This window comes from Cryptococcus neoformans (genome assembly GCF_000091045.1).
Source record: "Cryptococcus neoformans var. neoformans JEC21 chromosome 8 sequence".
Lineage (NCBI taxonomy): Eukaryota > Fungi > Basidiomycota > Tremellomycetes > Tremellales > Cryptococcaceae > Cryptococcus > Cryptococcus deneoformans.
In genome coordinates this window covers 420,799-446,912 of record NC_006693.1, presented here as the reverse complement: position 1 = coordinate 446,912, position 26,114 = coordinate 420,799, and the positions used below count along the sequence as shown (strand labels likewise).

The window sequence follows — 26,114 nt, the reverse complement described above, 5'->3', positions numbered from 1 at the left end:
TTCGAGGATCGGTTTACTATTCGATATTAAGAACTACAAATCGAGCACGCACTAGGAGGAGTGATCAAGAAGCAGCCTTCGACTTAGCAGTATCTACCTCACATCTTATTATCACCGATCATTGATCAATGATAGACAGTATCTCATTTTCTCTTTGGGGCCATCCCATGGTCCATGGGTTATCAGATCATGATGCACAATCCACGACTTGTTGTGGTGTTTTTGTATGGGGATATGGGATCGGGTTTGTTCGGAGAATATGTATTCCAATAAAAATGATCTCACTGATTCTTTCTGCAAGGGTGGCATCCTACGGAACCGGCCTCCCGAGAATAACCGGCGGCCTTGCGTACACTGTCCGTATTTAGTACTTAAGCAGGGCCATCTCAATACAATGAAAAGCTCTTCGTTACACCCTCCACTAATAGGAGAAAAGATACAGCAATGCCGCAACCTCCGTTTGAACTCCACAAGTACCTCGGCAAAGCGTTACCCCATCTACGAGAACAGTATCCTCCTGGAACAGGCGGCACTGGCCCTCGAGCACAATGGGATGGCTTGTTAACGGGCGTTCAAGTGATTGAAGACTTTGGAGATCAAGTAGCCAACTGTACGTTCTTTCGATACCCTGCTTTCACGACGATCTAATTATGCTTGTGCCGTTCCCTCCACCAGTCTGGAAGACTATCCCTGATAAGCCAGTTCAACCACACCCCAGTTTCAAGTACCCCAAAATCGCCCAGGTTCACAGCAAGCTTCCGAACCCCCTTAAGACTCCTCGCGACCTCCAAACCTGTAAGTCATAAGTTTTTTCGAGTGCGCTTTTACTTCATATCTTATCACTGATATTATCTAAAGGTCTCTCTGTACTTCCTCTTGCAGCCTGTTCCGCTGCACTCACAGCACTCGATGCTGATCCCGCTGACTTGAAAACCACGGGGCCCCAAGCCCTTGATAAAGCTGGTTATGAAAGTGATGGTGGGGAAGAACTGGAAGTAGTCAACCAGCGAGAAATGAAGACCAAAGGTTGGAAGTTCCGATTCAGTAAATCGCCAATGGGTACGTAACCTGCCCTAAGACGCCCTTCCGCCTCAGTAACTCATGAAATTGCAGGCTCTGGAGAGTTCCTCCTTATGCGTGAAGACTCCGATGACGTCAAGCTCGTCGTTCGTACCATCAACTCTTCCGCTTTCACCACGGCCGATTGGGAAGAATATGTGGTATCAGGGCCATACCGCTATGAAACCCGTTCAAAGGCATCTTGGTACTGGAGCCGAGCCTGGGGAGCTTCCAAACGCCTGGGATGCCAGTACTATGTCCTCACCGATTGGCAAAGGTGGACGTTTGGGTACTTCAATCAGGATAGGACCCATGGTTGGACAAGTCCCGTTTTGCATTTCAACGAGCAAAACCCGAGTATTGGGCATTCCTTGTTCTTCTGGGCGAGGTGAGTGAAAATCCATAGGCGTAAACCCCCATGCTAAATTGAAGTAGGTCTGCTATTGGGAAAGAAAATGGATACAAACCGCAGGAGAAGGATGTCTCGGGTCTTCCTGAAATCTTTCCTATCAACCCATCCAGGCGTATATCTCATTCAGGAAAGAGCACGCCTCGCGGTGAAATTCGACAGCCCAAAAAGGCCAATGAAAGTGATGTGAGTCTTTTGGCAAGATGATTTTTGAGTTGACACGCTGACATTGAATCGGCTTGATAGATCGAGGAGAGCGATGCCGAAGGTGATGCGTGAAGATTATGACTATGAGAGATCAAACTACGTTGTCAAGAGAATATCTGCAGCGCATGTCCATGAAATGCAACCATATTGTTCCCAAAAACAAAGCTACTATCGGAATAACCTATCCAACAGCCCGTCGATTCCTGAGACTTCTCCCCACACGATCCAAAGCCCTTCTAACCCAAATTTCTTCGGGCTCACCTTTGCCGCCCACCAAACCAGCTACTAACCCACCTGCCAATGTATCTCCCGCTCCTGTCGTACTGATTATCTCTTCAGGTTTGATAACGGGGGGCGTGTAATGCGTAAAAGCCAAGTATTTCCCATGGTGCTGTCCGGCGAGGGGATGAACCAGTGTATCAGGTGATGGCTGAGGAGGCACCGATGTCATTCGGAGGTGCAAAAGTCCTCTTTGTCCAGCTTTTACCCAAAATGAAGCAACATAAGGAAGACAAGAAACCATTTTTTGAACGACCCCGTTAACGTTGATCCACTCTCTTCCATTGACATTGGTGAACCGTTCGACTTTTGCACGCCAGTCCCCGTCAAGCCCTAGGGAGTTGATAAATTCCCAGGTGATGGAGGAAGTATCGTCAGAAGCAGACGAGCTCAAGAGAGAATGAAGAAGGTCAAGTTCGAGAAGGTTGGGAGTGAGGTGGGTGAGCGGCCGAGGGAAGGAAGGTGAAGATGGGAGGAGGATGTTAAGAGCTGGAATAAGGCGAGGGAGTTTGGGAGTAGAGGTAGGATCACAAAATGCTAAAAACGCTTTTAATAAGTAAAACCGCGTCGTTATATGACGATGATGACATACTAGGGACGTTGAGGGTTTGGCACGCCGTTAGAATGGCCTTGACTACCCCTTCAAGAAGATTCAAATCAAAGACGACCATCTCAGGCTTTTCCTCGTCAATTTTTCGTGCGACCTACATTGGATGTCAACTTTTGTATGCAGCATTCGCCGTAAACGCGGCCTTACAAATTCCTCAGTCAAAGTTTCCACAATACCCATATCAGCAACTCCCGCAACCAAATCCCCATCTTTTTCCAAGGTCAAACTGCAAACTGCCGTATTTCGCCCTTCCTTGCCCACAAGACCATCTGCTCTCATGTTGGCACCTGCAAGTTCAAATAGCAAGAGCTTCCCGAAAGCATCAGGCTCTGTCGTATCGCTTTCAGATGAGCCAGAGACGGATCCATATGCAGAGACAAGCTGAACGGAATTAGGAGGAAGGAGATTTTGAGCAGCCTCGGCAATGTTACGACCCACCCCACCGGGAGAAACGAACACTTCTCCAGGAGTGGTTGTGCGGGGTGCGAGACTATGCGTTGAAGTGGAAGTGAGATCGACCGCGGCAGAACCAAAAACGAGGGTAGAGGGGGAAGGTAGAGAAGACTGAGTAGATGTGTTGGGTAGCGCGAGCTTGGGAGATTCATTCTTCAACTCCGGCTTAGGGAAAGATTCTGATGAGGAGACCGGGATGTAGAGGGCAGAGGATGCATCTTTCTGTTCCCTGAAGAGCTTGGAAACCTGTACCGCAACTTGACTACCAATCCTGGCATTGTTCTCATAAAGCTTGATGTCTGCAAAAAAATAAACGATCAGTAAGACACCCTGAGTCGATTGCCGAAATACCCACTAAGTCCCAATGCAGTACCCCTAGTAAGCTCTCCAACACGCTTCAGCAACCAAGGAGTGACTTCTTTACCCCTCTTGTCGATGCCTTGTTCAACAGACTCGCGTGCCGCTTGCTCGACAGCCTTCTGTACCGTAAGGCCAGCATCGGCGTGCTCGGAAGGAATTGGAACAGCGAGAAGAGCACTGAGAGGCGTGGGAAGATTAAGAGAGGCATCTAAAGGTTTGTGAGTTGATGTATCCACCAGAAGGTCGAAATGTCAGACGTACAGACTAGATTGGCAGCGGATTTGATATCCGGTACAGACCACGGACTCTGAAGAACAAAATAAACGTGCAATTCCAATATTATGACAAAGGACTAACCTCGCATCCCGAGCTCGGGTGGTAGAAAGCCGGGAACTCGGAGTTTCCTCCATAGGTAGCCACGCAGACGCCTTGAGTCTCAAGAACTTCAAGGGTTCGAGGAATGTCGAGGATGGATTTTGCGCCTGCACAAACGACGGCCATGGGGGTGCGTCCAAGTTCAATGAGGTCCGCAGAGATATCCATACCTTAAGGAAGTGTTAGCTTGACAGTTCTCTGCTGCTCTCAGATGACATACTGTTCTCGGCACCACGGTGAACGCCTCCAATACCGCCTGTGACGAAGACGTGAATACCAACACTGTTGGCGATGTACATCGTCCCTGCCACCGTGGTACCGCCAGTCCTCCTAAGGGCTAAAGTCGGAGCAAGATCTCGCCTTGAAACTTTGACCGATCCCTTGCCCAGCCCCGTGCTAACATCTGCGATTCCCTCGAGTTGCCGGGAACTTAGTCCAACATGGATCTTGCCATTGATAATAGCAATGGTAGCCGGGACAGCTGAAGAAGCGCGAATGATGGATTCGACGGATTGCGCGGTTTCCAAATTGACAGGATGCGGCATGCCATGAGTAATGATTGTTGATTCCAACGCCACAATTGGGGAGCGAGCATGCAGTGCTGCCTCTACCTCTTCAGAGAAGACGAGGCTGTCTCCCTGGAGTACGCAACTTTGAGCCGATGTTCAAACGCCGGGCCTGTTATGCTCACCCAAAGCTTCTTAGCCGTTGCAACGTTGGAAAGGTGTCGAGAGACACTGAACCCATACGCCAACCTAGACGGGGTCCTGCAGCGAATAGCTGACTTCAAAAGCATACCGGGTGTGCTGGATGCATTCAGCGCCTGGGGTATGTTTATAGAGTGTAGAGTTGAAGTGAACTTACAAGATTCAGAATAGATAAGAACGGTAAGTTTTCAAGAAGCCGGCGGATGTGGAGCAATGAGAAAACTTAATTGAGAACACCGATCATAGTGGGTCACAGGACGGTCGGAGGACATGAAGGAACTGACCCGAAGGCTGATTAGGCTGATGTATCTTACACGTCATCACCTTTCACCTGGTGTCAACAACAACCAACCCACTTTTCAGCGTTGGCTACGTATTTGATTAACCACCGACAAATATCTTTTAAAGACTCATGCCATTATTTAATCTTCCGACAAGACGTAACTCTGCATTATCTGCCCATGCCGTTCTGTAGCTACCAGGAAGGTCTCAAAGTTGCCTCGGTGAGCAATCAGATCTACTGAGAAAATGAGATCGCTAAGTCGCGCCGCAGGACTTAGGGAACAAAGCCATTCAAACCGAAGCATCACTCTCCAGTCTGTCACCTGTAGCATCTCCTATTCCCACACTTCAAAAGGCCTTCCCCATATACATATCTGCTGCTGAAGCATATGGCCATCTTTTATCATCCAAACTTGTCCCTCAAAGTGATATTGAGACCGTAAAAAGAAAATGGAGATTAGTGTTAGAACGTGCAGAGAAGGTCAAGAGTCGCATTGAACAGCTGGGGGGACATGTGGCAAAGGCTGAGATTGGGGATAGAGGAGAAGAAATAGCGGTTTTGAGGCGTGCGAGCCTCATCAACGGGGTGGCTGTTGAACTTTGGCGGCCTCCGGGAGATACGTTCGATGCTGGCGAACCTTACAGGGAGGCAGTACAGCCTGAATTAGCTGCTGCCCAGCTGGACATGGATCCCGAATGGAGGGACATACAAGCGGATTGCTGGCTGCATCAGGCACCAAATGAGGGTGATTGGGTAATGCGTCAGGGCCCTGTATCCGATTGTTCTGTAGTGGCTGCAATGGGCGTGGGTATCAAGCATGCCGGACAGTTTGGGACAGCAGTAAGATTTCTATATGGTTTGAGATCAGCTGACTTTACTAATTGATGGAACAGTTTGGCTGGGAGAACTTATATCCTCAGGATGCTCACGGTCGCCCAAGGCGATCCAAAAATGGGAAGCACATCCTAAAACTTCTGCTTAACGGCGCATGGAGATCGGTACGTGAAATCCAGTGAAAATAACAATAGCTAAGGTGGCAATCTTCCAGGTTGTACTAGACAGCCTGCTTCCATTCTCCAAAAGGGATAAAACACCTTTATTTACTACCTGTCACCCCGCACCGCATATACTACCCACATCAGTTGGCAGCCCTTGGGCACCACTAGCGCTCAAAGGATATTTCAAAGTGCATGGTGGGTACTCTTTGCGAGGCAGCAATCCTAGCTCAGATATATATGAGTTCATGGGATGGATACCGGAGAGAATAGGGTTGAAGGAAGGGTTTCAACGAGAAAAGGAGTGGAAAAGGATGAAAGAGGCATGGCATAAGGGTAATGTGATGGTCAGTCTTGGTACTGGAAGCAAAGTAAGCGAAGGACTGGTTAAGCTTCATGCATATGGAGTGATACGTGAGTGCATACTCCCTGCCTTTTTTTCGACCGCTCATTGTGAAATAGGTTTACGAGAAGAGGGACATGAGCGAATACTGGATATATTTGATCCAGGAGCTACGTCTTTTACCATGTCGTGGGACCAGGTATGTGCAGAGTTTGAGGCTTTGCATCTCAATTGGAAACCGAGTGTAATGCCCAACACAGCGACAAGACATTGGTGAGCGCTGGTTCCACGTACACTGGATAGGTGCTGACTATGTTATTATTCTCTACAGGTCATGGCCCAAACCTCCAGATTTACCGTCTGATGCCGATCCTGGCATGATGAATACTCGTTATCGACTACATGTCAACGCCTCCTCTCCCTCAAGCAGCTTGTCGGAGGTTTGGATTCTTTTGTCGCAGCACATCACTAGTAGGGATCGGCCATTAGACGACATCGCGTTGCATGTTTTCGAAGGTCTGGGGCCAAATAACTCTAGAAATTTGGGAGCGATATATTCAGAAGGATTGGAGCGGACTGTAAGCCTCCACGAATATTTTCAAGCATACGTGCTAACTTCATGACAAGAACCCATATACAAACAGTAACCACCTTCTCGTCCGTTATCAGCTCCGTCGGCCTACCAGTGACCTCACTCTCATCCCATCTCGAGACCGCGGAATAGATCAGACAGGGTTTACTCTCAACGCGTTCGCACCTGCGTCCATCTCCCTTTCTCTCGAGCGGATCAGCCGTACACTACCATTTACACAGCGCATATCAGGAAATTTGACAGATCGCAGTGCTGGTGGTCATCCAGGTTGGCCGACCCACATGACAAATCCTCAATATAAGGTGGTCGTGCGGCCTGGGGAAGGCAAGAGTGAGATCTCAGGCAGAATTATTTTGCACGGAGAGAAGGATGTCCCGTGGAATGTTAAACTGATTTGGGGAAGAGGACAGCTGGTGTATGAGTAGGTAGCATACCTCAAAAACACAAAAGATCCATCAAATTAACAGTGTGCAGGTTATCTGAGGATCTTATTGTGGCTGATACGGGGTCATATTCTTATGGGATAGCTTACTGTGATATACCCGAGCTGCAACGTACGTGCATGTCATTTTCTCACTGAAGTAATTGCTGATTCCGATGACAGCCGATACCTACACATTAATTGTATCGGCATTTGAGCCAGGTCAGACAGGTCTTTTTTCGTTAAGCCTAGAAGCCACTGCTCCGGTGTCCATTATTCCTATAGCTGCAGAGGGAGCGGGGATGTACAACAGAGTAGTGAATGGATTCTGGTGAGTACTCCCATAACATTCGAGTCATCCACCATTGCCAGCAAATATTTGACCCTAACCACAGGACGGAGCGCACCGCCGGCGGTAGACCAAGTGGAGGCACATATGAGTCCAATCCAAGAGTTGAAATGGTTCTCTCCAAACCTGCAACGATACAGTGAGTCATGCTCACAGCTTTACAACCAGCTTTACAATGTAACAACGACACTGAGACCAATCATAGGTCACGCCTTTATCTACCCACACGTTCTCCAGTTCCCATCAATCTTACAATTTTTAAGCGCGCCCAAGGAGGCGCCCTGGGTGAACAACTCGTGACCACCGGGCCGTACTCTGATTCTATTTGTGGTGTATCCACTGGCAAAATGAAGCTAGATTCGGGGGTGTATCTGTTAGTTCCCTCGAGTTATGAAAAAAGCAAAGGCGGTTGGGTGTTGAAGATTTGGTCGGACGTGGCGCTTAGTGCGGAGATTGTCGGATGATAACGATTCGCGAGTGTAATAGCCGTCGGTGAATATTTAATTATTATTTATCATCATCATCATTTCATGGCTGTCTCGGCGATGGCCGATGTTGTTGATCTGCCGTTATTATTTATATTATGTATAAGACCTTGGACAACTCGTGCCTATTGGTGGACAGAGAAAAGGAGGGGAACAACAGGCCGTAATGCAGGTCTCCATTTTATAAAGGTGCAGGATATTTCATGTACTGGCAGAGGTATGTATATGCATGTACACGACTTCGTATTGGGCTTTGTGTGACGGCGATATCCGAAATCGTTTATTCTAGGCACGTGCAACCCACCAGGGACGGGATAGCCGTATATGATTATCGGGTTTGCCGCGGTCGTCCATCCCAAAGCTCGCCACTATAATAATCAACCATTCCCCAGTTTACAACTCCTCTTCCAGCTTTTCTTTCTTCATCCTTACCAAAAATGACTTCCCAACTCGCCACTTTCAAGGTCCCCGTTATCGACAATGAGCCCATGGTATGTCATTGTTCCCTCTCGTACACTTTTAGCAGCCTACTAACAATATCGTTAAAGAGGAACTACCCTCCCAACTCTGCTGAGAGGGCTGGTCTCCAAGCCGCTGTGGACAAGATGCTCGCCGCCAGCCCCGTCGAAATCCCTTGTATCATCAACGGTGAGGAGGTTAGTCGACGCAGATACTTCAACGATCAACAGAAACAAAAGCTGACTGGATCATTCACAGGTCAAGACTGGCGATATCCAGGCCCAGCCTATGCCCCATGACCACTCCAAGAACATCTGTACTTACCACGCCGCTACCCCTGAAGTTGTCCAGAAGGCCATTGATGGTGCCCTTGCCACCAGACAAACTTGGGAGGAGATGCCCTGGGCGGACAAGGCTGCCGTCTTCCTCAAAACTGCTGACTTAATCTCTGGCAAGTACAGGTACGAGCTTATGGCCGCTACCATGCTTGGTCAGGGTAAGAACGCTTGGCAGGCCGAAATCGACGCTGCCGCAGAGCTCTGTGACTTCTTGAGGTTCTCTGTGAAATACGTTGAGGAGCTTTACCAGCAACAGCCCCCCAGGAACTCTACCGGTGTTTGGAAGTGAGTGATTATCAGTTCAGTTTGAAAGGCTTTGAAACTGATTGTAAACTTAGCCGGGTTGAGTACCGACCTCTCGAAGGTTTCATCCTTGCCGTCACCCCCTTCAACTTCACTGCTATCGGTGGTAACCTCGTTGGCGCTCCTGTCATTGTCGGCAACGTCTGTATCTGGAAGCCCTCTCCTATGGCCACCTACTCCAATTACATTGTTCATAAGATCTTCCTTGAGGCCGGTCTTCCTCCTTCCGTTATTCAATTCGTCCCTGGAAACCCCCCTGAGGTTGTCAAGCAGTGTATTGATCACAAGGAGTTTGCTGGTCTCCACTTCACTGGTTCCACCCACATATTCCGAAAGCTCTGGAAGGACATTGCCCAAAACCTCGACATCTACAGGGGCTACCCCCGAATTGTAGGTGAAACTGGTGGTAAGAACTTCCATCTCTATCACCCCTCTGCCGACATCAAGTCTGGTGTTGTTCAGGCTATCCGAGCTGCTTTCGAGTACTCTGGCCAGAAGTGTTCTGCTCTTTCTAGGTGCTATGTTCCCGCTTCTCTCTGGAAGAACGGTTTCAAGGACACTTTGATCGCTGAGACCGAGAAAATCAAGACTGGCCCTTGCACCGCGTGGGAGAACTTTGCTGGTCCTGTCATTGGCAAGCCCGCTTTCGACAAGATCTCTGGTATCATCGAGCAGGCTAAGAAGGAGGGTGATGAAGTGATTGCTGGTGGTTCTTGTAAGTCCTCGTTCTAGCTCCCTTATGTGAATCTATTCTTATCTTCAATGCAGACGACGACTCTAAGGGTTACTTCATCAAGCCCACGGTCATCGTTACCAAGGACCCCAAGTCCCTCACTATGACCACCGAGATCTTCGGTCCCGTTCTCACCGTACGCTCTTCATTTCCAGCCTGTATGCACGTATAGCTGACTATCTGCACAGGTCTACGTCTACGAGGACGCCGAGTTCGACAACATGCCTGCTCTCATTGATAGCACTACCGAGTATGCCCTCACTGGTTCTGTTTTCGCTAAGGAACGGTCCGTTCTTGCTTCTGCTTCCCACAAGCTCCGAAACTCTGCTGGTAACTTCTACATCAACGACAAATCTACTGGTGCCGTTGTCGGTCAACAACCTTTCGGTGGTGCCCGAGCTTCCGGTACCAACGACAAGTCTGGTTCCATGGCTATCTTCAGCCGATTCGTCTCCATGAGGTCTATCAAGGAAAACTTCGTTGCTCCTGAGGACTACCTTTATCCTTCCAACTTCCTTTAAGGGTCTTCGGGTGTAAATGCGAATAGAAAAACGTAGCCATCAGGGTTTACGGCATGTTGTTTTTTTAAGGAAACTAGGCTTTGCATCATAGAATCTCATGCATCATAGAGAATGTCTCATCAATCATTATAAGATCCGGGTAACATAGCAGTAGAATAAAAGATTAATCAAACACGATTTTCTGTGCTTTGATCTCGGTCTGTACAACTCCCATCTTCTGTTTACGAAGCTTCGCCGCCTCCCAAGACGGGTGAAGCGATTTCTTCTGCTCTGTCTGAGATTGCTTTGGCTCCGAATACACCTTTTGCGTGTGCGACACAGCGGCAGTTTGAGCGGGGCCCGCAGCGACAGCAGGTCCAACAGCTTTACCACTTTTGGCACCCCATCCTGAATCTCTCGTTCTCCCTTTCGCTTCGGCTTTCTCCCTGGTTTTTTGGGCTTGAAGTTTCTCTTCCTCGTGGGCTTTGACAACGTGTTTCGCATTTTTGCCATACTTCTTCTCCCAGATACTACCAGAAGATAAAGACAGTCAGCATTGATACTAAAAGCCATATATATTATGCGAAAAGCGGAGTGGGAGTGAATGTAAAACTTACGCCTGTCTAGCTCGCTGACCTCGCCTGTTCTTCCTTACTACCGGCTGTTTCCCTGCGACTCCATTGGGGTCATCATCCAGATCAGGATCAGAATCATCGTCATCCCCACGAGTAAATCCGACGGAAAGTGAAGGCAAGAAGATAGAGGAAGTCAAATCTTTGGCGGATTTGGGAGGCTTATCTGCCTTTTCAGACTTGAGGGGCTTGGATTTCGGAGGGAGAGGAGGGACGGCGGTCTTTGCACGTTTGGCAGAAGGGACAGCAATGGCGTCGGAGTTGTCAGACTCGGACTCGGACTCGCTGGCGATGTCAACCTCTCCACCTTCACTGTCAAAGCCAGAGACGGATCCAGATTCCCAGCCTGCTGCATCTGCAGCACGATCTTGAAGAACACGCTCATCGTCCGAATCTTCTTCAGAGTCGGATCCATTAACCATTGAACGTGAAATGTCTCCAACGTTGGCCTCCTCCCCTTCTTCTTGTTCGTCGTCTTCCTCATCAGTCGATTCTGCTGCCTTTTTGCTACCGCCTTTCCCAGCGCTAATGGTGGCCGGCTTTTTCTCGATAACAAGTTTGGCGCCACCCTCACATACAGTCCAACTAACAACATTCTTCATTCTCTCTGCCACAATCTTGGCGCTGCAAAGTCGGTTTTCGGCTTTGTTGATCAAGGCGGGAGTGGCACTAGTACCTGCAAAGGAGGCTGTCGTGGCAGAAGGAGGAGAGAGGAGGGATGAGATCTCGCTAGGGAGAGGGGTTTGTTTGAAGAGAGGATGTTTACGAAGCTTGACCAGAAGATGAGATTTGGCGAGAGGTTGTAGTTGGATATCCTGTAATCACTGTTAGAACCAGTACACAGACGACTGAATAGGTATGACCTACATGAATAATTTTCAACTGAGACTCCAAATCAGCAGTTTCATCCTTGACATCCTTGTTTCTTTATACGATCGTTAGAAGGCCGTCCACTGCTAAAAGATTTAAATAAAAACAGGCTCACCGAAGAAATTTGATTTTCTTGATCAGACGGCGAGTTTCGAAAGTTTTTGCTTGCTTGAATACAGGGTGAAGAGACTTCAGAGCTTGGGGCTAGCATAGGTCCGTCAATTTCGCAAGAATGCAAACCATCAAGCTCGTAATGAGACTTACGATTCGTTTGGCAACTTTTTCAACATCAACCGATGATAGACCAGCTTCATGTTCTACAGAAGCAGCCTCCTGGGGTGCAACAGTTTCTTGCACACTGTCCTGCACTATGGTGCCTCCCTCAACTTCACCATTTGCCTTTTCAACAGCTTCGGCTTCCTGTTTGGCCTACTCGACATAAGTATTTGACGCCATGAACTTGAGAAAGTATAGGACTCACCTGGATTGCGGCCTTTTTCCTTTCTTCTCGCTCTTTGCCTGTCCTCTTTCGCTTTTTGGTTTGCAATGAGGGTGCAGTGCTGTTGTCGAGGGCTGACATGATCGGCGATGCAGTGAAATGGGGTATGTGGAGATGTTATAGGATGTGGGATGAGATATGGTGTGAACGGTAAATTTATTTATTTACTTGTTGCCGCAACGAACTTCGAAATGTTGGTTCTCCTCGTTCCCTCTGGCCGCCTCGTCATTTTTCGTGTATTTCCGTTTCTCAAACATCTTTCCAATCTCCATACATATGACAATGCTCCCAACAGCAAGGCCCCGCGTAGCCCACATCCTCCCATACATACAACACTTTACCGCGTCTACATCGACCAGCTCAACCGCCTCCGACCCTCCTCGCAGGCGACGAAGCAACCGGAATGATACCCCTGCTACAGGTGTCGACCTAGTGGCTCCGTAGGTATAACATTGTTTTGATCAAATGGGCCAAACTAATGGCCATGAATGTAGCCCTGACCCTCTATCAAATATCCGGCCCATATTATACGCCTCCAAACCACCCACTCGTCCCTCGGCCAATTCGCCCTATTCTGCTTCAGAGTTTCCTTCCTCTTCCGGGGATGCCAAGCTTGACAACATGGAGCTTGAATGGCGATTGAGAAGAGAAAGGGTTGATCTGACGAATCATCGCTTTTGGGTGAGATCCCGTCCCATTGCCAAAATTGAGTGGGTTAGGGATGAGAACTGACAGAGACTCGCTGTGAAAGGCTGCCAACAATATAGCGTTTAATGCCCAATTAGACCATCGACTCTCCCTTTTACCCCCTGCATCTGATCCGCCATCTCCAGAGGATATCAGGCGAAAGGAAGACTGCCTCACGCAATTTTATGCAGACTGGCAAATGGCCAACCAGGAAAGGCAGATCAGATGGGTCAAGGAGTGGTGGAGAGAAATCTGGGAGGGACTCAGGATTCAAGCGAGATTATATGTGATGAGAGCTTTGAGGAGGTAGTATCTATCTCTTTGCATCTAGGAATCTATGAGGTGTGTCTGTGTGTGGATATATGTACTGGGTATCAATGCTAAATGGTGGGGTATCGTGATTGCAGGGTATGCACATTTTGTTCTTGTTTTTTTTGGCAAAAGAGACGTACGATGCCTTCGTCATGTTGAAGGTGGGAGAGGCAAGTTTCTCAGCTGTTGCTGTCTTTCCTTCTCAGCCTTAGCCTCGGCTTTTGCTCTCGCTTTCTCCTCCGACTTATCTCTCGCTATCCTGATGCTCTGTATGTACTCGTAATTAGCTCCGTCCTCGTCCTCGTCATTAGTGGAAAAGTGGTGTGTAAACTGACCTTGGCACCGTTCTTCATGGCACATAACCAAGAAGATACCTCTCCCGCCGTTAAGCTTCCCACAGACACTTTCTTGCCCCATAAACTGATCACTCTCTCCTTCCCCTGACCGTTAAGAAGCGAATCATTGTCCTCCCCTAGACGTTTCAATAGGTGCTTGACGGCGTTTTCACTTGCCAGTCTCTGACGCCAAGGAGCATATCTCGACAATCTATACGGTACGGCTTTTGATCAGTTTTGCGTCTTTTTTGGGAATTACAAACCGCGGTTGGGATAGAAAAAGCACCAAGACTCACGCTAAGCACCTCCCCCTACCCAACTTATTCTCCGCAAACTTGTCCCCGGCCTGCAATGCCCTCTCCAAATCAGGTGCATGCCCTACTACTCTCACGCTGCCGTATGGTGATCTGCCTTTGCCTAACGGTGTGAGTTCGTGAGGTAAGTTGGGACGGTAGCTGATGGAGTAGAGTTGCGGATCGTTTCGAGTTGCGATGATAGTTCCGCTGCCTAAACCATGGAACAAATTTTTATCCAGTCAGCATTTGGAGAATCAATCATGAAGGATGGGATAATAGAAGGTAGGCGACGTACCAATGAGTTCGAGAGCATATTTCCCGTTACCGCATGAAACCCAAGCGTTTTTGGAGACCTTTTGAATGACAGGTTGTGCAAATACATCAACATGGAATGGATCATCTTGGTCCAGATAAGTAATATCATAGTCGGGAGCTATGGGAGGAACTGTTTCTAATTCATCTATTAAGTGAGAAGCGAGGAAGGTATGTTAGCCCATACCGATCTCTTTTTCTTTTCAATGGCGGGGGCGATTGTGCAAGAATGAAACGTACCTTGAGGCTTTGCTTTCTCAGTTGATTCGCGACCGTGATCTTCGACATCCATCTCGTCCAGTGAAAGACCGAGTAAGGTCGGTGTGACAATGAGCCCGTTAGCATTCGCCACGCTATCTACCAAGTCTATGATGTGACAATCCGTCTTGCCGGACTCGGGACTCAATCGAAGGCCTCTCCCGACCTATTTCAGAGGTCAGCCTTGAGGTAGCGCATTTTCAGAGGGTAGGCGAACGGTGTATTGTGAAAGGGCACTTACCATTTGTACGAGGAGATTCCTACTTTGTGTAGGTCTGGCAAGAAGGATACAATCAATCTAGCTGCATGTCAACATTCTGCAACCATCCTCATGCCATTTGATTTGAAATTTAAATTGCTTACCTGAGGAATATCTGTACCCTCAGTCAAGACCTCACAGTTGATCAGTACCGGGAACTCGCCCTTTCCAAAAGCGGCTATGGTCGCTTTTCTCATTTCAGGCTTCGATTTGGAAGATACTGAACGCGCATCTATGCCCGCGCTACGGAACGTTTGGGTGAGGGCACTGACGTGTTCGAGATCGACACAAAATACCAAGGTTGAGCGACGTTCAGCTGGTAGATTTTACAAGACATGGCAAGATAACACAAATTCATCAGCATGGGACTAGGTGGAAGGCCGTAGGGGAAACCTTGGACAGGACTCACAAGCACGGTGAAGGTATGTCCTTACAATGAGCTCATTAATCTCTGTTGTATTCACCTTTCGAGCCAATGCGGCGTTCTTGAAATCTCCACTTGACGTTTCCACCTCGTCCAGTTCCAAGTCTGCTTTGACGATTGTCAGTTTAGCTGGAGCTAAATGTTTTTCGCTCAGCATATCTTTCATATCCCTGTGAAAAACGATTTCCTCGAAAGCAGAATGGAGCGAATGCTGGTCCGCACGCGAAAAGGTAGCTGAAAATCCGATGATGGGAACTTTGAAACCATGTAGATGAGGTGAAGGTGCTTGAGGTGATTTGGGAATCTTTACATCTTCGTTGAAGTAGTGGAGAAGCCGGAGATAACTATATGGTGGTCAGCATTGATTAGAGAAATTGTAAATGACAGTAATCATACGAAGGGGCAGCGGAATGATGGGCTTCATCGACGATGACAAGCTTGAATTTTGAAGGATCAAACTTGGATAGCCTATCAGGGTTATTAAGAGTTTGATATGTCGCTATTGTCCTGGCATGTCTGCATGAGCAATACTGTCAATTTCCAAGCACAATGAGCTTACACATCCGCCAACCCTGAGGCTACTCTTTTCGATTGCTCTATCTCGATTGTCCACTCATCACCTAGTAATCTTTCTGCTGACTTTTGAGTCTGTTCTGCCAGCTCAACGCTATTAACGATTATCAAAGTTTGTCCCTTTCCATCTCTTGGATGACTGTCGTTCCCACGGGAAGCGTAAAACGGCACTCGAGGGATAAGGGACAAGAATATCGTGGTTTTGCCACTACCAGTTGGGGAAGAAACACCTAGGCGGCGTGATCCTGATTGGAGGGCATCAAGACATGCGGAAATGGCTGCTTCCTGGTAAGATCGAAGTGTTATATTCTGATTACGAGTTGTATTGTTGGGGCCGGCATGATCACTGGGGGGTTGATGGAGATTTTGCGATGAGGCAAGGATAGTGGCATATGGCCTGGCTGGATGTATGGGAGGACGAGTGAGAGAAGCAGTGTGAGGGCAGAGTACTTTGGTGAGTGAAAATAGTCTGGCAGCACACCTCGAGGTGGGCATAGTATTTTTGGTGAGATAACTGAATGTAGAGATGCGAAGAACAGAAAGTGGAGGTCGCTTTGTTTGTTCTTTTCCCTAACTAAAGTCCTCCTCGCACATCTCAGGCATAACTACCCATAAGCAAGCCCATAAGCCGCAATGCCAAAACCAGGTTTCTACGCTGTCAGATTCGGGAGACGTCCAGGAGTGTACATTACCTGGGCAGAATGCCAACAACAGGTCAGTTATCCATTTATTTGCTAAACATTTTGACTCACCTTGCGTTATCGCGTTTTAGGTACATATGTTCCCCGGTGCTGTATTCAAAAAGTTTGGCACTTATGACGAAGCTAGTGTTAGTCACCAAGCGGTTCTTCTCGGGATCTGCTAATGTTCACAAAGTTATGGGCATCTCTAAGGCCACAAACTCCTCCACCGCCGGAAACATCAGAGACAGATCGGAAGGATGGCCTGAAAGAATCAGATAAGGGAAAGCGTATCAGTGATTCTGCCGACCCATCAGCTCAACATGGTCCGAGATCCTCTTCCAAGGCATCACCCTCACATCCTCTGCATCTCCCGTACCAACAGGATTGCAAGCGCGAACGGTCAGAAGACACTGATGATACGGAGTCACCAGGAAGGAAAGCAAAGGCAGGCAAGCACGATCGTAATGAAGATAAAAACGGGTATGATGGGTTCACGGCCATGGATGACTATATATCGGTACTTCCCCCAGATGATGAGGCCGGCCAAAGCTCTTCAACGCAAGTAGACGGCAATATAACGACGGCAGAGCTTCCTGCAGTTGGAGGGGAGCCTGAACTTTCTTCTCAGCAATCAGAAATCCTCGCAAAGATCATGAACGGTGAAAACTTCTTCTTTACAGGATCCGCTGGTACGGGGAAATCTGTTTTGTTACGAGCTATCATCAAAGCATTCAAGGAGAAGGAAGGAGAGAGAGAACAGAGAGAGGCCACCCGATCATTCAGGAGTTGGCAAGGATACCGTGGGGCCCAAAAAGCGGAGAAAGAAGAAGTAGTCAAATGGTCACTTGCAGTCACAGCAAGCACCGGTATGGCTGGCGTGTAAGCATTTCGTTACCAACCCGAGTCTCGAGACAAAACTAATTTTCATGCAAGGAACATTGGCGGTACGACGATTCACTCTTGGGCAGGGATAGGACTTGGCGTAGACAATGCAGAAAAGCTGGCTAATAAAGTCCGGGCCAATGCGCTATCTCGCAAACGTTGGAGAACAACTGCAGCTCTAGTCATTGATGAAAGTAAGCGCCGTAAACATCACAGCATCGTTTGTTTTTGCTTACTGGCTGTAAAAAAAGTTTCGATGATTGACGCCCCACTCCTCGACAAACTCGACCACATCGGCCGTATAGTTCGCAACGATGACCGTCCCTTTGGAGGTATCCAACTCATCCTCACCGGAGACTTTTTCCAACTCCCACCTGTGACTAAGGGCCAGATCCCTCAATTCGCTTTCGAAGCTAAATGCTGGCCCAAACTTTTCTCTCACAAAAATATTAAGACCCTCACCCGCGTATTCCGTCAGCGAGATGACAGATTCATTAATATGCTCGAAGCTATGCGTCGGGGTACTATCACGCCCGATGACACTGTACTCCTTCAATCTCTTAACCGTCCGATCGAATACCCAGATAACATCGAACCGGTTGCCCTTTACCCTCAAAAAAGAGATGTGGAATTTGTCAATAGCGCTCGGCTAGATGCTTTACCTGGAGCGGTAACGCTTTATGACTGTCACGACGAACCGGGATTCACCGCTGGTGGTTTCCCAATCAGTAGAACAGAGGCAACTATCAAACTGAACAAGAATACCATCTGGCCTCAGCACCTGTCACTCAAAGAAGGTGCGCAGGTCATGCTCGTAACAGTGCGTCGCTTGTCCTTCGTTGTGTCTCAGAGAGCCACATTTAACTGAAACAACTTCTTACTCACCCTGACTGTAGAACATGGGTGATGGCGTCCTAGTGAATGGCTCAACCGGTACTGTCGTCGACTTTCTCACTATCCCAGATGCTATCAAACGGGGTATCCATCTACCCGAAGCGGCTATCAAAGGCCAAACATCGATGGATCTGGAATTTCCGGTAGTAGCATTTGCCCAATCTAAATTTGCGAGGAAGAAGGTCCCAGAAAGAGTTATCATCCCTTCGATGAGCGTTGATATGCTGAATGCTTTGTAAGTCGCTTTTTCGCTTCTGGCGTTTAGCTTGATTTTGGAGAGAAATACTTACCTTGCAAATAATCAAGGGGACAGCCGGAAGCGACTAGATATCAAATCCCGCTGATCTTGGCATGGGCACTTACCATCCACAAAAGCCAGTGAGATATATATCCCTTCTTCTTGCTTTCTGATCCGCGCCCAAAAGCTAAGAAATTACAGAGGTCAAACACTGGAGCGAGTTAAGATTGATCTTGCCAAAATTTTCGTTGAAGGTACGTGCATTTCGTGTCGATCGAACTGGATTGTCCATCTGTATGAGACTGACTATGTTTGATGACGTACAGGTCAGACATATGTTGCTATCTCCCGAGCGGTCAGTTTAGATAGTTTAGAAGTCCTCAATTTCCGTCCCCACTCGTGAGTTCTCATTCAGATATTATACATCACATTATTTTTTTTCGAAACGGGACCTTACCTGATGTGTGTACAGTGTAAAAGCCCATTCAAAGGTCATCGATTGGGCAAGGCCATACGAGGAAGAGCAAGCGGCAGAGGAGGAGTGGAATAATCTCGAGGATAACATTGGTATATTGTATTAGAAGAGCATCTTTCATTAGCCACGCATCATATCTCTCAAATTATCATTTGTGTACTCGACCGCCCATGTCCCATTTGTTCATATCAAACATGTATCAGCCGTCGATGCCTTAATTTGTCCACAAGTCTGATCATCTGTAATTGGCACTTGGATACATCACACAACGACAAGTACAAAAACCAGAAAAACCAGAATGGGCTCCCAAAAGTACAAACTAGGATTTCCAATTCGATATCCTTTGAATCTCTTGCATAACCTTAGAGAGATAAGTTAATCAGCGTTTGCCCATTATATTGGCTTGCTTTGACACACCTAAGCAATAACACATTCAGGACATACGTCAAGGAAATTCCCTTGCTGGACATACCCCAAATCTCTCCTTAACGCACCTCCATTCCTTTGCACCTCAATAGTATACACTTCTTCGCCTGTTCCCGGCACTGGATACCACCACCTAAGCGTCTGGCCCTGAATTTCCACACGCCCATGGGAAGCGACGATCGCAACATCTAGAGACAGTTGTGTGGAAGACGAGTAAGGAACAGAGCGGATCGATATAGATGAGGGGTCGGAGGATTTGATGGCTCGTTCATCTTCGATAAGATCGACCTTTGACGTTTGACGCGAGGAGAGGTTACTGTCGTCGCCATCAGTCGACGTTAACGCTGTTTGTCCCGAATTTGGGTTGTGACCTGCTGGACGGGAAGGATCCAAGCTGGCAGCATAATGAACAAAGGGCAGATAAATCTCAGTGTAAACTTGTTCGTTGACAATATCATCTGCCCGTACACGCACAGCGTACTTGAATTTGGTGCTAGTAATGTCAAAGTCGATCCTTTCCGGGATGCCGACAGTGACCACCGGATATGGTCTGCAGAAGGCGGCTACGGCCCTTGAGCCGTCGAGTATCAAGGCCGGAGAGAAATCGCCAGCGTCGATCACAGAGGGAGAGAGACGGAGCTTGGCGGCACCAGACATGGGCACCGTGAGCGTAGCTGAGGAGTTGGTCAAGCTACTGGAGTTTGTGGAAAAATTAGGAGTGTCGCTTCTAGGAGAGTCGTGATACGACTCCTGCTCCTTATCATCTAGGCTCCAAAGAGATAAGTCTTCGCCATTCCTAGTGTCACAGTCGTCAGTGCTCCACATTCTTACAACCGAGCTATGAACTTACCAGTTATCACCCCACTCATGGACATTGTCCGGCACGTAATTCCAAATGGCATAATTTAGACAATTGGGACCATCGCAAGCGTTCATCGAACAATCCATGGCTTTCTGCTGGCTGGAGTAGTCGCCCTCGCCTCGGCCTCCGTCGACGTATCCGTACGCTTTCTTGTCATCCTATAGATAGATTCAGCCTCCAATCGGACAATCTATAAGGGCAGCAAATTCAGGTCTTACCATATCGTATGGAATTCCAATTTCTCCAATGAGGGTGGGATACTTGCCCAGGATGTCGACCGTATCTTGTTTCAATACAGCCAACTCGCCCTGTATCATCTTTCTAATCGGTCCTTCTCCTATTCTCACAGCCTGCACTATACTCCAATATTTTTTGCGTATCACACCGATTGCGTCGGCATTGAACCAGTTCCAGTGCTTGGTCATGAGAGTGAGACCATCATAGAAATGTGGGGAAGAGCAGGCACGTCCTTTGAGGAAAGACTCTGGAAGCTTTGGCGGTTGGCGGAGGACGGGAGCTTGGATAAAGTGGATGGATTCGGGATGATGCAGACGGATGCGAGATGAATATGCTAGCCAGTGAAGTGCCCAGAAATCGTCTACAAAATCGACTTGATGGGAAGGATTGGTTGGGAGAGTAGAGAAATAGTCAGGGCGAAGAAGTGTGGATGTTGCGATATCCCAGACACCATGATGAGCCCAAACTGCAATAATATGAGCGGATGTGCATTATACGGCCATGACTTGACTTACTGCAGGTCCCAAGAGCCCATTCTTTCCCCCTGGTCCAACCCCACTTTCCACTGCCTCTCTTGACATCATCTTCCTCGCTTAACCAAAGCTTCACTCCTTTTGGATCGATTGTCTGACGACTCCCTCGATAAGGTCCCATTGGTCCAAAGTTCCACACCTGGACGTCTTGTACTTCTCCCATGCCAAGTCTCATACCTTCTATCGGGGTAGGGCTGGGTCCTTTTTTCAATTGTTGTTCCGCAGGGATTACAGCAAGATCCTTGTATCCTATCAGACCTTCTCCGGGCTCATTGACAGAATCCCAACCTATGACACATTCATCCAAGAGGTCTCCCCCTTCCTCAGCAATCCGTTTGGCAAGTTCTCCTACAGCGTCAATGAAATGATCTTGCAAAAAGTCTTGGATGTTTTTGCCATCAATGATGCACTTGGGTGCGTATGTTTTACCTGCAAAGAAGAAGGTCCAGATAGTCTGGTTAGCGAGATGGGTATAATTGGTGCCCCATATCATGGCTGGGAAGTCTTGTGGTTTTGGAGATTCTGCGCTTGGCCATTCGCAGTGAAGATAGGCGGCTGCAGTCGGTGTAAGGTGATAGGGGTCAATACCGCAGGCGTATAGTGTCCATAAGGGAGCGCCTGAGCCTCCAGTAAATCGAGACCACTTGTGGCTGTCAGTCATTTCTTTAAGATTCACGTCTTGAACATTCACTCACTACATCCTGATGCGGGTCCATGAACACTCTAAAACCCCACTCTTTACACTTTCGAAGGACTGCAATGATATAGTCCATATAGGCATAATCGTACTCTTTCGGCCCTGCATGTTCGAGGCTCTCCCAGGTGAAGACATATCTAAGAAGGTTGTATCCCCAAGCTTTCAGCCGGGCGAGATGGAGGTCTGCCGAACCATCATCAAGATTCAAAGGTTTATTGATGAAATCACCTTTTCCCGCTTCTGCAGTTTCCCAAAAGCCTTCTCGTATGTGACTTGGCTGGTTATTTGGGTGCTTGGCAGATCCTGAGAGGTTGACCCCCCGCAATACAAGGGAACGGCCATTAACGTCCTGAAAGTGAAGAGTTGAGGAATGGATGTAATGGGGAGGAACAGGATTCCCTGTGACAGGGGAGACTTTTGGTGGAAGGGGCATCTGGAAAGGGCGGTGGGAGAAGAAGAGGAGAAGAGCACGACAAAAGTGAACATAATACAATTCATACCGACAGAAAACGAAGAGGTGGGCCCACTCTGGGGTCCCTGTCGGACATCGCCGTCTTTATACGTCATAGAAGGTGGAGGTCAGTTACTGATCGCTGTAGCGGTAGACAAAAGAGCATAACACGGGATCGCCAAAAAGAGGCCAGGTTCTAATTATTATTATTAGTCACCATGATGCTGCTGCTGCTAAAAAAAGGAAACACATTAATATGCATGTCGAACACATACAGCCTAATTATCGCAGGAGTAAGAGACAGATTCGCCACTCCAAGTCAAACAACGAATCTCAAACTTCATACGTAGAAGACAGCGCGCGAGCACTGTCGTTAGATACCCATTTAACATACTCTATAGCAACTTCAACTTCCAATTTGTCAAGTTATCAATTTACACAGCTAGTGATCAAATATGCCTTCATGCAGAGTGACCAACAACACTGCGCATCCGCTCAACATCAGTCTCAAGCAAGTCACTGCGCTTCACTTTGAGAATGGCGTACAGCCTGGTCAGACCATCAAATTCAGGGTGCGCTTGACCTCTTCCTTTATACCACGCCCCTGTTCTCAGGACAGTTATAACTAACGATGATGGACTGATATTGCAGCCGGGAAAAGTCTGGTTCACTTTCGAAGTAATTACTGCACTTGATGCTATCAGATGCTCAGCCGCTGACCTTGAAACATCTTAGGCGTTGGTGGATGATGGAAGCAAGAAATCTCGCTATTCCGTTTTAAAATCCGCAGCCACCATTGCCGTCATATCAGTGGCTGTGGGAGCAGTAGCCGCTACTGCAGGCACTGCTCTTCTCCCAGAAGCAGTAGCCCTTGAGACGGTGTGTTTGACTTCGCACCGTTTGGCGTTGACTCATGTTGATGGAACTCATTGTAGGCGGCAGCGGCGAGTGTGGCTGGTGGAGCTATTGCTAAAGGGGTGACTGCCGCTAAAACGGCCTTGATAGCTAACTCTGGGACTATTGCACGTATATGTGAGTATACGCCGACAGCCTATCAAGACAAAGTTCCACTGATCAAATGTCGATACGTCAGCTTCGGTAGCTTTGCCGAAAGCTATCGAGAAGCTTTCTGCGGAATCTGGAGGACTGACCGCACTGCAACGAGAAGGTATATTCGTCCTTGGTATATAGGAGTCTGAATAAATAGCTGACCATTCCGTTGATAGTCGTTTCGATCATTGCCTCGCCAACCCTGTCGTCTGACGTCCGTCACAAATCCGCTTCCCTTCTGCGTTCCCTCCACAAATCCTATACAGGGGACAAAGCTGCTCGTCAGGAAGCTTCCTCGGCAAACAATCCCGATGCTGGTCAGCCGTCAGCCACTCTGACACCCATTTCGGACGATGAAGCCGAAAAACTAGAGAGGGATGTTGAAAGTGGTGAAGTGGACGATCGAGTGGAAAACACGGCTGTGAGAACAGGTGAAGTACTGAGAGTACACGGCATCTATATGAAACAACACAGGGAGTTTGAGATCAGGGTTGGAGAGGAAGGAAAGCTGGCCTTGTATGATGTTGATCAGAAAAAGTTTATCATGTAGAGGCACACGTCACTTGAACCGCACTGTCTAGTGACGAAGGCATCTTCAGTCTCGTTCGTTGTATGTAGTAGCTTCTAATTCTTTTTACCTAAAATTGCCAGTTTTATATTGATGCTCCTCTTTTCTGCCGCTGTTGTGGCCCGTACCACATCGTAGCGTATCGTATCTTATCCATGTAACACAACTGTAGTTCTGCAGTAGTACATTAATAAGAGTAATTAGATGGAAGTCAAGGCAGTAGTAAATGTTCCAGGCATACACGTGCGCCACATTATTGTGGTGATTCGGCGATATAGCAGCTGCTGGCTCGAGCGTTCGCCACCCATGGCCACCGATATATATAAATCAACCACACGTCACGCGTTTGTTGTCTCTTCTTTTGTCGAACTGCCGCCCGGAGCGAGGCATAGGTGCGTCCTACCATTCACAGATCACACCTTAAGAACACTCAGGCTGACACATCATGGAACAGGTGCCGCCCGTGGAAAAGTTGGCCCGTGGTGCGACCACGTAAAAAACCCGGAATGGACAAGACTAATGTCCTGGTTCCCGTTGCCCTCGAGGGCCGAAGACAGTCGGATGCTGCAAAGCATGCCTTACAAGTCAAATGCTACAGAGCATGACTTCGCCAAGCCAGATTGATCAGTCTGGTCGAAACGATCGCCGCTATCGTGCCTAGAAAAGGGCTGCCGCAAGGGCGGCTGACAGGTTATGAACGCCTTATGAGCAGTGGTACAACGTTGGTACACGCTCGATTCTCTGGCCAGAGAATGACTTACCTCTTCGCTGAGAAGAAGGGAGACTTCCCTAAATGGAGTCGCTAATCCTTCGGGATGTACACACGTAGAGAATGTTCGAGTAGCATTGGAGCTCTACGGGCCCAGCCGTGCCGATCGGCTTTTGATGGCGCCTTGCGTCTGCTTGACGACTCTGTTGTTTTGTAGCCCTCGGCGTTACAGTCTCGCCAACTTATCGGCCGCGCCTTCCCTAAGCATCAACACAACCGTTTGTCTACCCGTCGGCTTATCTTCGATTGTCCCTCGTGCTTTACCGCCGTTCCCACATCGCGATATGTCTGTGTTTGATGTGCTTCTACCGGTGGCCGCTCCTACTTACTGCATCTGTCTCGATATCCTATGCCTACTAAGGGACTTCCTCTGAGTCGTCATGGAGATTAAATAATGGTTCGGGGCATGCTTTGGTGAGTTCTTTTCAACGTCTAAGTTATTTGCAATCAAATCATGCTGATATGATATCATGGTCTGTCGTTGTTAGTGCTACCCATGAGTCTGCTTGATCTTCGGCATCATGATTGAGATGGGGGTCCTGGATATTCGTACTTATGCATTGGATCGGTTGCCACCAGTTTCAAGCTTTCTATAATTGTATCTCATCCGTCACTACTGGGTTGATAACAGAGCAGCGTGCCTCTCGGCGTATGACAACTTCACTCCTTTCACTCATACTTCCTTGGATACACGCATTGTTTTGAGACTTCTATTTATAAATGTTCTTCGTTCGAAGCACTGCTTTAAAGTATCCTTGTGGAGCCGTTCGTTATAGGCCAAAAGCAGTATCAGTATGGTGAAAAAAGGATGATTGGTGTCTACAGGCTGTGTTAATACTGTTGGCCTAAATGATAAAGCGTTGCTCAATGATGGCTAGACAGGGAGACAAGGAGACAATGAGTTGTCACTGAACATGCAGTGATTCGGATAGTACGAACAACGAAGGATGCTGGAAGACCGCGTCGTTTCTATCTGTATGATAAGCTGCATTCTTTTTCCGCTACGGCGTGGTTTGTTTTCAACTTCATTTCTACATCCGCCATAGCGTCCTCCATTTCCCACTCTACAAACCATTCAGCGCTCATTTTACATCTTCATACTATCTTTCCAACCCCAAGCTACCGGCATAGCATCCCAGCCGTTGCACAATGTCTCTTCACGAAGGTAATCGCCGGCGCGTAAGTGTCAATTTTTCGTCCATCCGTAATCTCTTTGCACATCTTTTTGCACTGAGCTGACGCGTTGTTTCGTGATCATTTGCCATCTCCAGGATGCATTAGAAGCCTTAAAGCACAGGAAATCAACTCAATCTCGCCCTCCGGTTTCCCGGTCTCCGAGCGTCGAATACATACAAGATTCTGATGTGCTGGTGCCTCCCTCCTCTTCGCCTGCCCCAACGCCTCAACAATCTAAATACTTTGCCTCGAAACTTACTCAGAAGAATGGGGCATTGGATTCAATGAAGGATACGTTGGACAAGCGTACCAATGCCAGGAAGGACGAGAAGTATCCATCGTTGAATGGCAGCCCCAGTGATGTGCTCAGAGCCATCCACAGGCATTCTCCACAACCTCTTCGTCGCCCTAAACCGCGTTATGTAGACCCAGACGAAGAAGAATCCCCAGTCAAAC

General features: G+C 48.1%; 12 protein-coding genes across 14 annotated transcripts in view; 8 read left to right on the top strand and 4 right to left on the bottom strand.

Moving 5' to 3' along the window:
• Positions 1-385: 385 nt before the first annotated feature.
• CNH02420 (hypothetical protein) lies at positions 386-1,854 on the top strand. Its single transcript, XM_572417.2, has 6 exons — positions 386-610; positions 676-795; positions 859-1,059; positions 1,114-1,447; positions 1,495-1,654; positions 1,715-1,854. Exons 1-6 carry the CDS (start codon positions 445-447, stop codon positions 1,745-1,747), a joined length of 1,014 nt encoding a protein of 337 aa, XP_572417.1. The 5' UTR covers positions 386-444; the 3' UTR covers positions 1,748-1,854.
• Positions 1,804-4,656, bottom strand: CNH02430 (conserved hypothetical protein). 2 transcript variants are annotated; one of them, XM_024657699.1, is made up of 9 exons: positions 4,617-4,656; positions 4,444-4,548; positions 3,973-4,390; positions 3,735-3,922; positions 3,639-3,684; positions 3,373-3,585; positions 2,712-3,316; positions 2,547-2,658; positions 1,804-2,491 (listed from the first exon to the last, which is right to left on the bottom strand). In XM_024657699.1, the coding sequence occupies exons 2-9, from the start codon at positions 4,546-4,548 to the stop codon at positions 1,857-1,859; spliced, it is 2,322 nt and encodes a 773-aa protein (XP_024513371.1). In that variant the 5' UTR covers positions 4,617-4,656; the 3' UTR covers positions 1,804-1,856. The 2 variants fall into 2 exon arrangements, with proteins under 2 accessions (XP_024513371.1, XP_024514599.1); XM_024658682.1 differs by lacking the exon at positions 4,617-4,656 and having other exon boundaries at positions 4,444-4,581.
• A 192-nt stretch (positions 4,657-4,848) lies between these two features.
• Positions 4,849-8,046, top strand: CNH02440 (conserved hypothetical protein). Its single transcript, XM_024657700.1, has 11 exons — positions 4,849-4,962; positions 5,013-5,582; positions 5,636-5,740; positions 5,791-6,151; positions 6,200-6,353; positions 6,412-6,658; positions 6,708-7,093; positions 7,147-7,226; positions 7,277-7,424; positions 7,489-7,581; positions 7,648-8,046. The coding sequence occupies exons 1-11, from the start codon at positions 4,921-4,923 to the stop codon at positions 7,904-7,906; spliced, it is 2,445 nt and encodes an 814-aa protein (XP_024513372.1). The 5' UTR covers positions 4,849-4,920; the 3' UTR covers positions 7,907-8,046.
• A 276-nt stretch (positions 8,047-8,322) lies between these two features.
• Positions 8,323-10,406, top strand: CNH02450 (1-pyrroline-5-carboxylate dehydrogenase, putative). The gene is made up of 6 exons (XM_572420.2): positions 8,323-8,418; positions 8,476-8,583; positions 8,645-9,009; positions 9,063-9,742; positions 9,796-9,896; positions 9,949-10,406. The coding sequence occupies exons 1-6, from the start codon at positions 8,365-8,367 to the stop codon at positions 10,279-10,281; spliced, it is 1,641 nt and encodes a 546-aa protein (XP_572420.1). The 5' UTR covers positions 8,323-8,364; the 3' UTR covers positions 10,282-10,406.
• On the bottom strand, positions 10,371-12,397 carry CNH02460 (bud site selection-related protein, putative). The gene is made up of 6 exons (XM_572421.2): positions 12,244-12,397; positions 12,027-12,191; positions 11,878-11,966; positions 11,760-11,817; positions 10,878-11,707; positions 10,371-10,790 (listed from the first exon to the last, which is right to left on the bottom strand). The coding sequence occupies exons 1-6, from the start codon at positions 12,340-12,342 to the stop codon at positions 10,445-10,447; spliced, it is 1,587 nt and encodes a 528-aa protein (XP_572421.1). The 5' UTR covers positions 12,343-12,397; the 3' UTR covers positions 10,371-10,444.
• An 84-nt stretch (positions 12,398-12,481) lies between these two features.
• CNH02465 (hypothetical protein) lies at positions 12,482-13,560 on the top strand. Its single transcript, XM_024658681.1, has 4 exons — positions 12,482-12,701; positions 12,756-12,942; positions 13,013-13,290; positions 13,356-13,560. The coding sequence occupies exons 1-3, from the start codon at positions 12,538-12,540 to the stop codon at positions 13,256-13,258; spliced, it is 597 nt and encodes a 198-aa protein (XP_024514598.1). The 5' UTR covers positions 12,482-12,537; the 3' UTR covers positions 13,259-13,290; positions 13,356-13,560.
• CNH02470 (DEAD box family helicase, putative) lies at positions 13,262-16,233 on the bottom strand. The gene is made up of 10 exons (XM_024657701.1): positions 15,704-16,233; positions 15,541-15,651; positions 15,130-15,488; positions 14,825-15,036; positions 14,703-14,759; positions 14,444-14,627; positions 14,187-14,351; positions 13,892-14,102; positions 13,596-13,806; positions 13,262-13,527 (listed from the first exon to the last, which is right to left on the bottom strand). The coding sequence occupies exons 1-10, from the start codon at positions 16,210-16,212 to the stop codon at positions 13,411-13,413; spliced, it is 2,136 nt and encodes a 711-aa protein (XP_024513373.1). The 5' UTR covers positions 16,213-16,233; the 3' UTR covers positions 13,262-13,410.
• Positions 16,234-16,335: 102 nt separating this feature from the next.
• CNH02480 (mitochondrial DNA repair and recombination protein PIF1 precursor, putative) lies at positions 16,336-19,100 on the top strand. Its single transcript, XM_572423.2, has 10 exons — positions 16,336-16,431; positions 16,490-16,546; positions 16,594-17,279; positions 17,334-17,476; positions 17,534-18,102; positions 18,179-18,411; positions 18,483-18,554; positions 18,616-18,668; positions 18,741-18,813; positions 18,887-19,100. Exons 1-10 carry the CDS (start codon positions 16,351-16,353, stop codon positions 18,993-18,995), a joined length of 2,076 nt encoding a protein of 691 aa, XP_572423.1. The 5' UTR covers positions 16,336-16,350; the 3' UTR covers positions 18,996-19,100.
• A 36-nt stretch (positions 19,101-19,136) lies between these two features.
• Positions 19,137-22,083, bottom strand: CNH02490 (cytoplasm protein, putative). 2 transcript variants are annotated; one of them, XM_572424.2, is made up of 6 exons: positions 21,643-22,083; positions 20,930-21,590; positions 20,396-20,880; positions 20,166-20,335; positions 19,307-20,111; positions 19,137-19,250 (listed from the first exon to the last, which is right to left on the bottom strand). In XM_572424.2, exons 1-5 carry the CDS (start codon positions 22,075-22,077, stop codon positions 19,307-19,309), a joined length of 2,556 nt encoding a protein of 851 aa, XP_572424.1. In that variant the 5' UTR covers positions 22,078-22,083; the 3' UTR covers positions 19,137-19,250. The 2 variants fall into 2 exon arrangements, with proteins under 2 accessions (XP_572424.1, XP_572425.1); XM_572425.2 differs by having other exon boundaries at positions 19,137-19,306; positions 19,362-20,111.
• A 274-nt stretch (positions 22,084-22,357) lies between these two features.
• Positions 22,358-23,953, top strand: CNH02500 (expressed protein). Its single transcript, XM_024657702.1, has 6 exons — positions 22,358-22,667; positions 22,747-22,773; positions 22,831-22,974; positions 23,031-23,127; positions 23,189-23,263; positions 23,322-23,953. Exons 1-6 carry the CDS (start codon positions 22,551-22,553, stop codon positions 23,693-23,695), a joined length of 834 nt encoding a protein of 277 aa, XP_024513374.1. The 5' UTR covers positions 22,358-22,550; the 3' UTR covers positions 23,696-23,953.
• A 114-nt stretch (positions 23,954-24,067) lies between these two features.
• Positions 24,068-25,096, top strand: CNH02505 (hypothetical protein). The gene is made up of 3 exons (XM_024658680.1): positions 24,068-24,105; positions 24,168-24,896; positions 24,971-25,096. Exon 2 carries the CDS (start codon positions 24,599-24,601, stop codon positions 24,854-24,856), a length of 258 nt encoding a protein of 85 aa, XP_024514597.1. The 5' UTR covers positions 24,068-24,105; positions 24,168-24,598; the 3' UTR covers positions 24,857-24,896; positions 24,971-25,096.
• A 412-nt stretch (positions 25,097-25,508) lies between these two features.
• CNH02510 (chromosome organization and biogenesis -related protein, putative) overlaps positions 25,509-26,114 on the top strand; it is a 3,951-nt gene continuing 3,345 nt past the window's right edge. Inside the window, exons 1-2 of the mRNA XM_024657703.1 lie at positions 25,509-25,661; positions 25,754-26,114. The exon at positions 25,754-26,114 is cut by the window's right edge and continues 540 nt beyond it. Of these exons, the coding sequence (XP_024513375.1) occupies positions 25,632-25,661; positions 25,754-26,114 (391 nt within the window). The 5' untranslated portion in view covers positions 25,509-25,631. The remainder of the gene's footprint in view (positions 25,662-25,753) is intronic.

Excerpts from the sequence above, each read along its gene's own strand:
- CNH02420 (XM_572417.2), top strand. The coding sequence starts at position 445 with ATGCCGCAACCTCCGTTTGAACTCCACAAGTACCTCGGCAAAGCGTTA. Across the intron at positions 1,060-1,113 it reads ATTCAGTAAATCGCCAATGG|GCTCTGGAGAGTTCCTCCTT; the intron begins GTACGTAACCTG and ends ATGAAATTGCAG. Across the intron at positions 1,655-1,714 it reads AAAAGGCCAATGAAAGTGAT|ATCGAGGAGAGCGATGCCGA; the intron begins GTGAGTCTTTTG and ends TCGGCTTGATAG.
- CNH02430 (XM_024657699.1), bottom strand. The coding sequence starts at position 4,548 with ATGCTTTTGAAGTCAGCTATTCGCTGCAGGACCCCGTCTAGGTTGGCG. Across the intron at positions 3,685-3,734 it reads ACCCGAGCTCGGGATGCGAG|AGTCCGTGGTCTGTACCGGA; the intron begins GTTAGTCCTTTG and ends TTTGTTCTTCAG. Across the intron at positions 3,586-3,638 it reads ATCCGCTGCCAATCTAGTCT|ATGCCTCTCTTAATCTTCCC; the intron begins GTACGTCTGACA and ends ACAAACCTTTAG.
- CNH02440 (XM_024657700.1), top strand. The coding sequence starts at position 4,921 with ATGCCGTTCTGTAGCTACCAGGAAGGTCTCAAAGTTGCCTCG. Across the intron at positions 4,963-5,012 it reads AAGGTCTCAAAGTTGCCTCG|GACTTAGGGAACAAAGCCAT; the intron begins GTGAGCAATCAG and ends GTCGCGCCGCAG. Across the intron at positions 7,582-7,647 it reads TCCAAACCTGCAACGATACA|GTCACGCCTTTATCTACCCA; the intron begins GTGAGTCATGCT and ends GACCAATCATAG.
- CNH02450 (XM_572420.2), top strand. The coding sequence starts at position 8,365 with ATGACTTCCCAACTCGCCACTTTCAAGGTCCCCGTTATCGACAATGAG. Across the intron at positions 8,419-8,475 it reads TTATCGACAATGAGCCCATG|AGGAACTACCCTCCCAACTC; the intron begins GTATGTCATTGT and ends ATATCGTTAAAG. Across the intron at positions 9,743-9,795 it reads AGTGATTGCTGGTGGTTCTT|ACGACGACTCTAAGGGTTAC; the intron begins GTAAGTCCTCGT and ends TCTTCAATGCAG.
- CNH02460 (XM_572421.2), bottom strand. The coding sequence starts at position 12,342 with ATGTCAGCCCTCGACAACAGCACTGCACCCTCATTGCAAACCAAAAAG. Across the intron at positions 12,192-12,243 it reads GGAAAAAGGCCGCAATCCAG|GCCAAACAGGAAGCCGAAGC; the intron begins GTGAGTCCTATA and ends TATGTCGAGTAG. Across the intron at positions 10,791-10,877 it reads GGTCAGCGAGCTAGACAGGC|TATCTGGGAGAAGAAGTATG; the intron begins GTAAGTTTTACA and ends ATCTTCTGGTAG.
- CNH02465 (XM_024658681.1), top strand. The coding sequence starts at position 12,538 with ATGACAATGCTCCCAACAGCAAGGCCCCGCGTAGCCCACATCCTCCCA. Across the intron at positions 12,702-12,755 it reads GGTGTCGACCTAGTGGCTCC|CCCTGACCCTCTATCAAATA; the intron begins GTAGGTATAACA and ends CCATGAATGTAG. Across the intron at positions 12,943-13,012 it reads TGACGAATCATCGCTTTTGG|GCTGCCAACAATATAGCGTT; the intron begins GTGAGATCCCGT and ends TCGCTGTGAAAG.
- CNH02470 (XM_024657701.1), bottom strand. The coding sequence starts at position 16,212 with ATGCCCACCTCGAGGTGTGCTGCCAGACTATTTTCACTCACCAAAGTA. Across the intron at positions 15,652-15,703 it reads GCCTCAGGGTTGGCGGATGT|GACAATAGCGACATATCAAA; the intron begins GTAAGCTCATTG and ends CAGACATGCCAG. Across the intron at positions 15,037-15,129 it reads GACATACCTTCACCGTGCTT|CTGAACGTCGCTCAACCTTG; the intron begins GTGAGTCCTGTC and ends AAAATCTACCAG.
- CNH02480 (XM_572423.2), top strand. The coding sequence starts at position 16,351 with ATGCCAAAACCAGGTTTCTACGCTGTCAGATTCGGGAGACGTCCAGGA. Across the intron at positions 17,477-17,533 it reads AGCTCTAGTCATTGATGAAA|TTTCGATGATTGACGCCCCA; the intron begins GTAAGCGCCGTA and ends CTGTAAAAAAAG. Across the intron at positions 18,555-18,615 it reads CTTACCATCCACAAAAGCCA|AGGTCAAACACTGGAGCGAG; the intron begins GTGAGATATATA and ends AAGAAATTACAG.
- CNH02490 (XM_572424.2), bottom strand. The coding sequence starts at position 22,077 with ATGCCCCTTCCACCAAAAGTCTCCCCTGTCACAGGGAATCCTGTTCCT. Across the intron at positions 20,336-20,395 it reads TTGGAATTCCATACGATATG|GATGACAAGAAAGCGTACGG; the intron begins GTAAGACCTGAA and ends ATCTATCTATAG. Across the intron at positions 20,112-20,165 it reads CATGAGTGGGGTGATAACTG|GAATGGCGAAGACTTATCTC; the intron begins GTAAGTTCATAG and ends CTGTGACACTAG.
- CNH02500 (XM_024657702.1), top strand. The coding sequence starts at position 22,551 with ATGCCTTCATGCAGAGTGACCAACAACACTGCGCATCCGCTCAACATC. Across the intron at positions 22,668-22,746 it reads GTCAGACCATCAAATTCAGG|CCGGGAAAAGTCTGGTTCAC; the intron begins GTGCGCTTGACC and ends CTGATATTGCAG. Across the intron at positions 23,264-23,321 it reads GACCGCACTGCAACGAGAAG|TCGTTTCGATCATTGCCTCG; the intron begins GTATATTCGTCC and ends TTCCGTTGATAG.
- CNH02505 (XM_024658680.1), top strand. The coding sequence starts at position 24,599 with ATGGCGCCTTGCGTCTGCTTGACGACTCTGTTGTTTTGTAGCCCTCGG.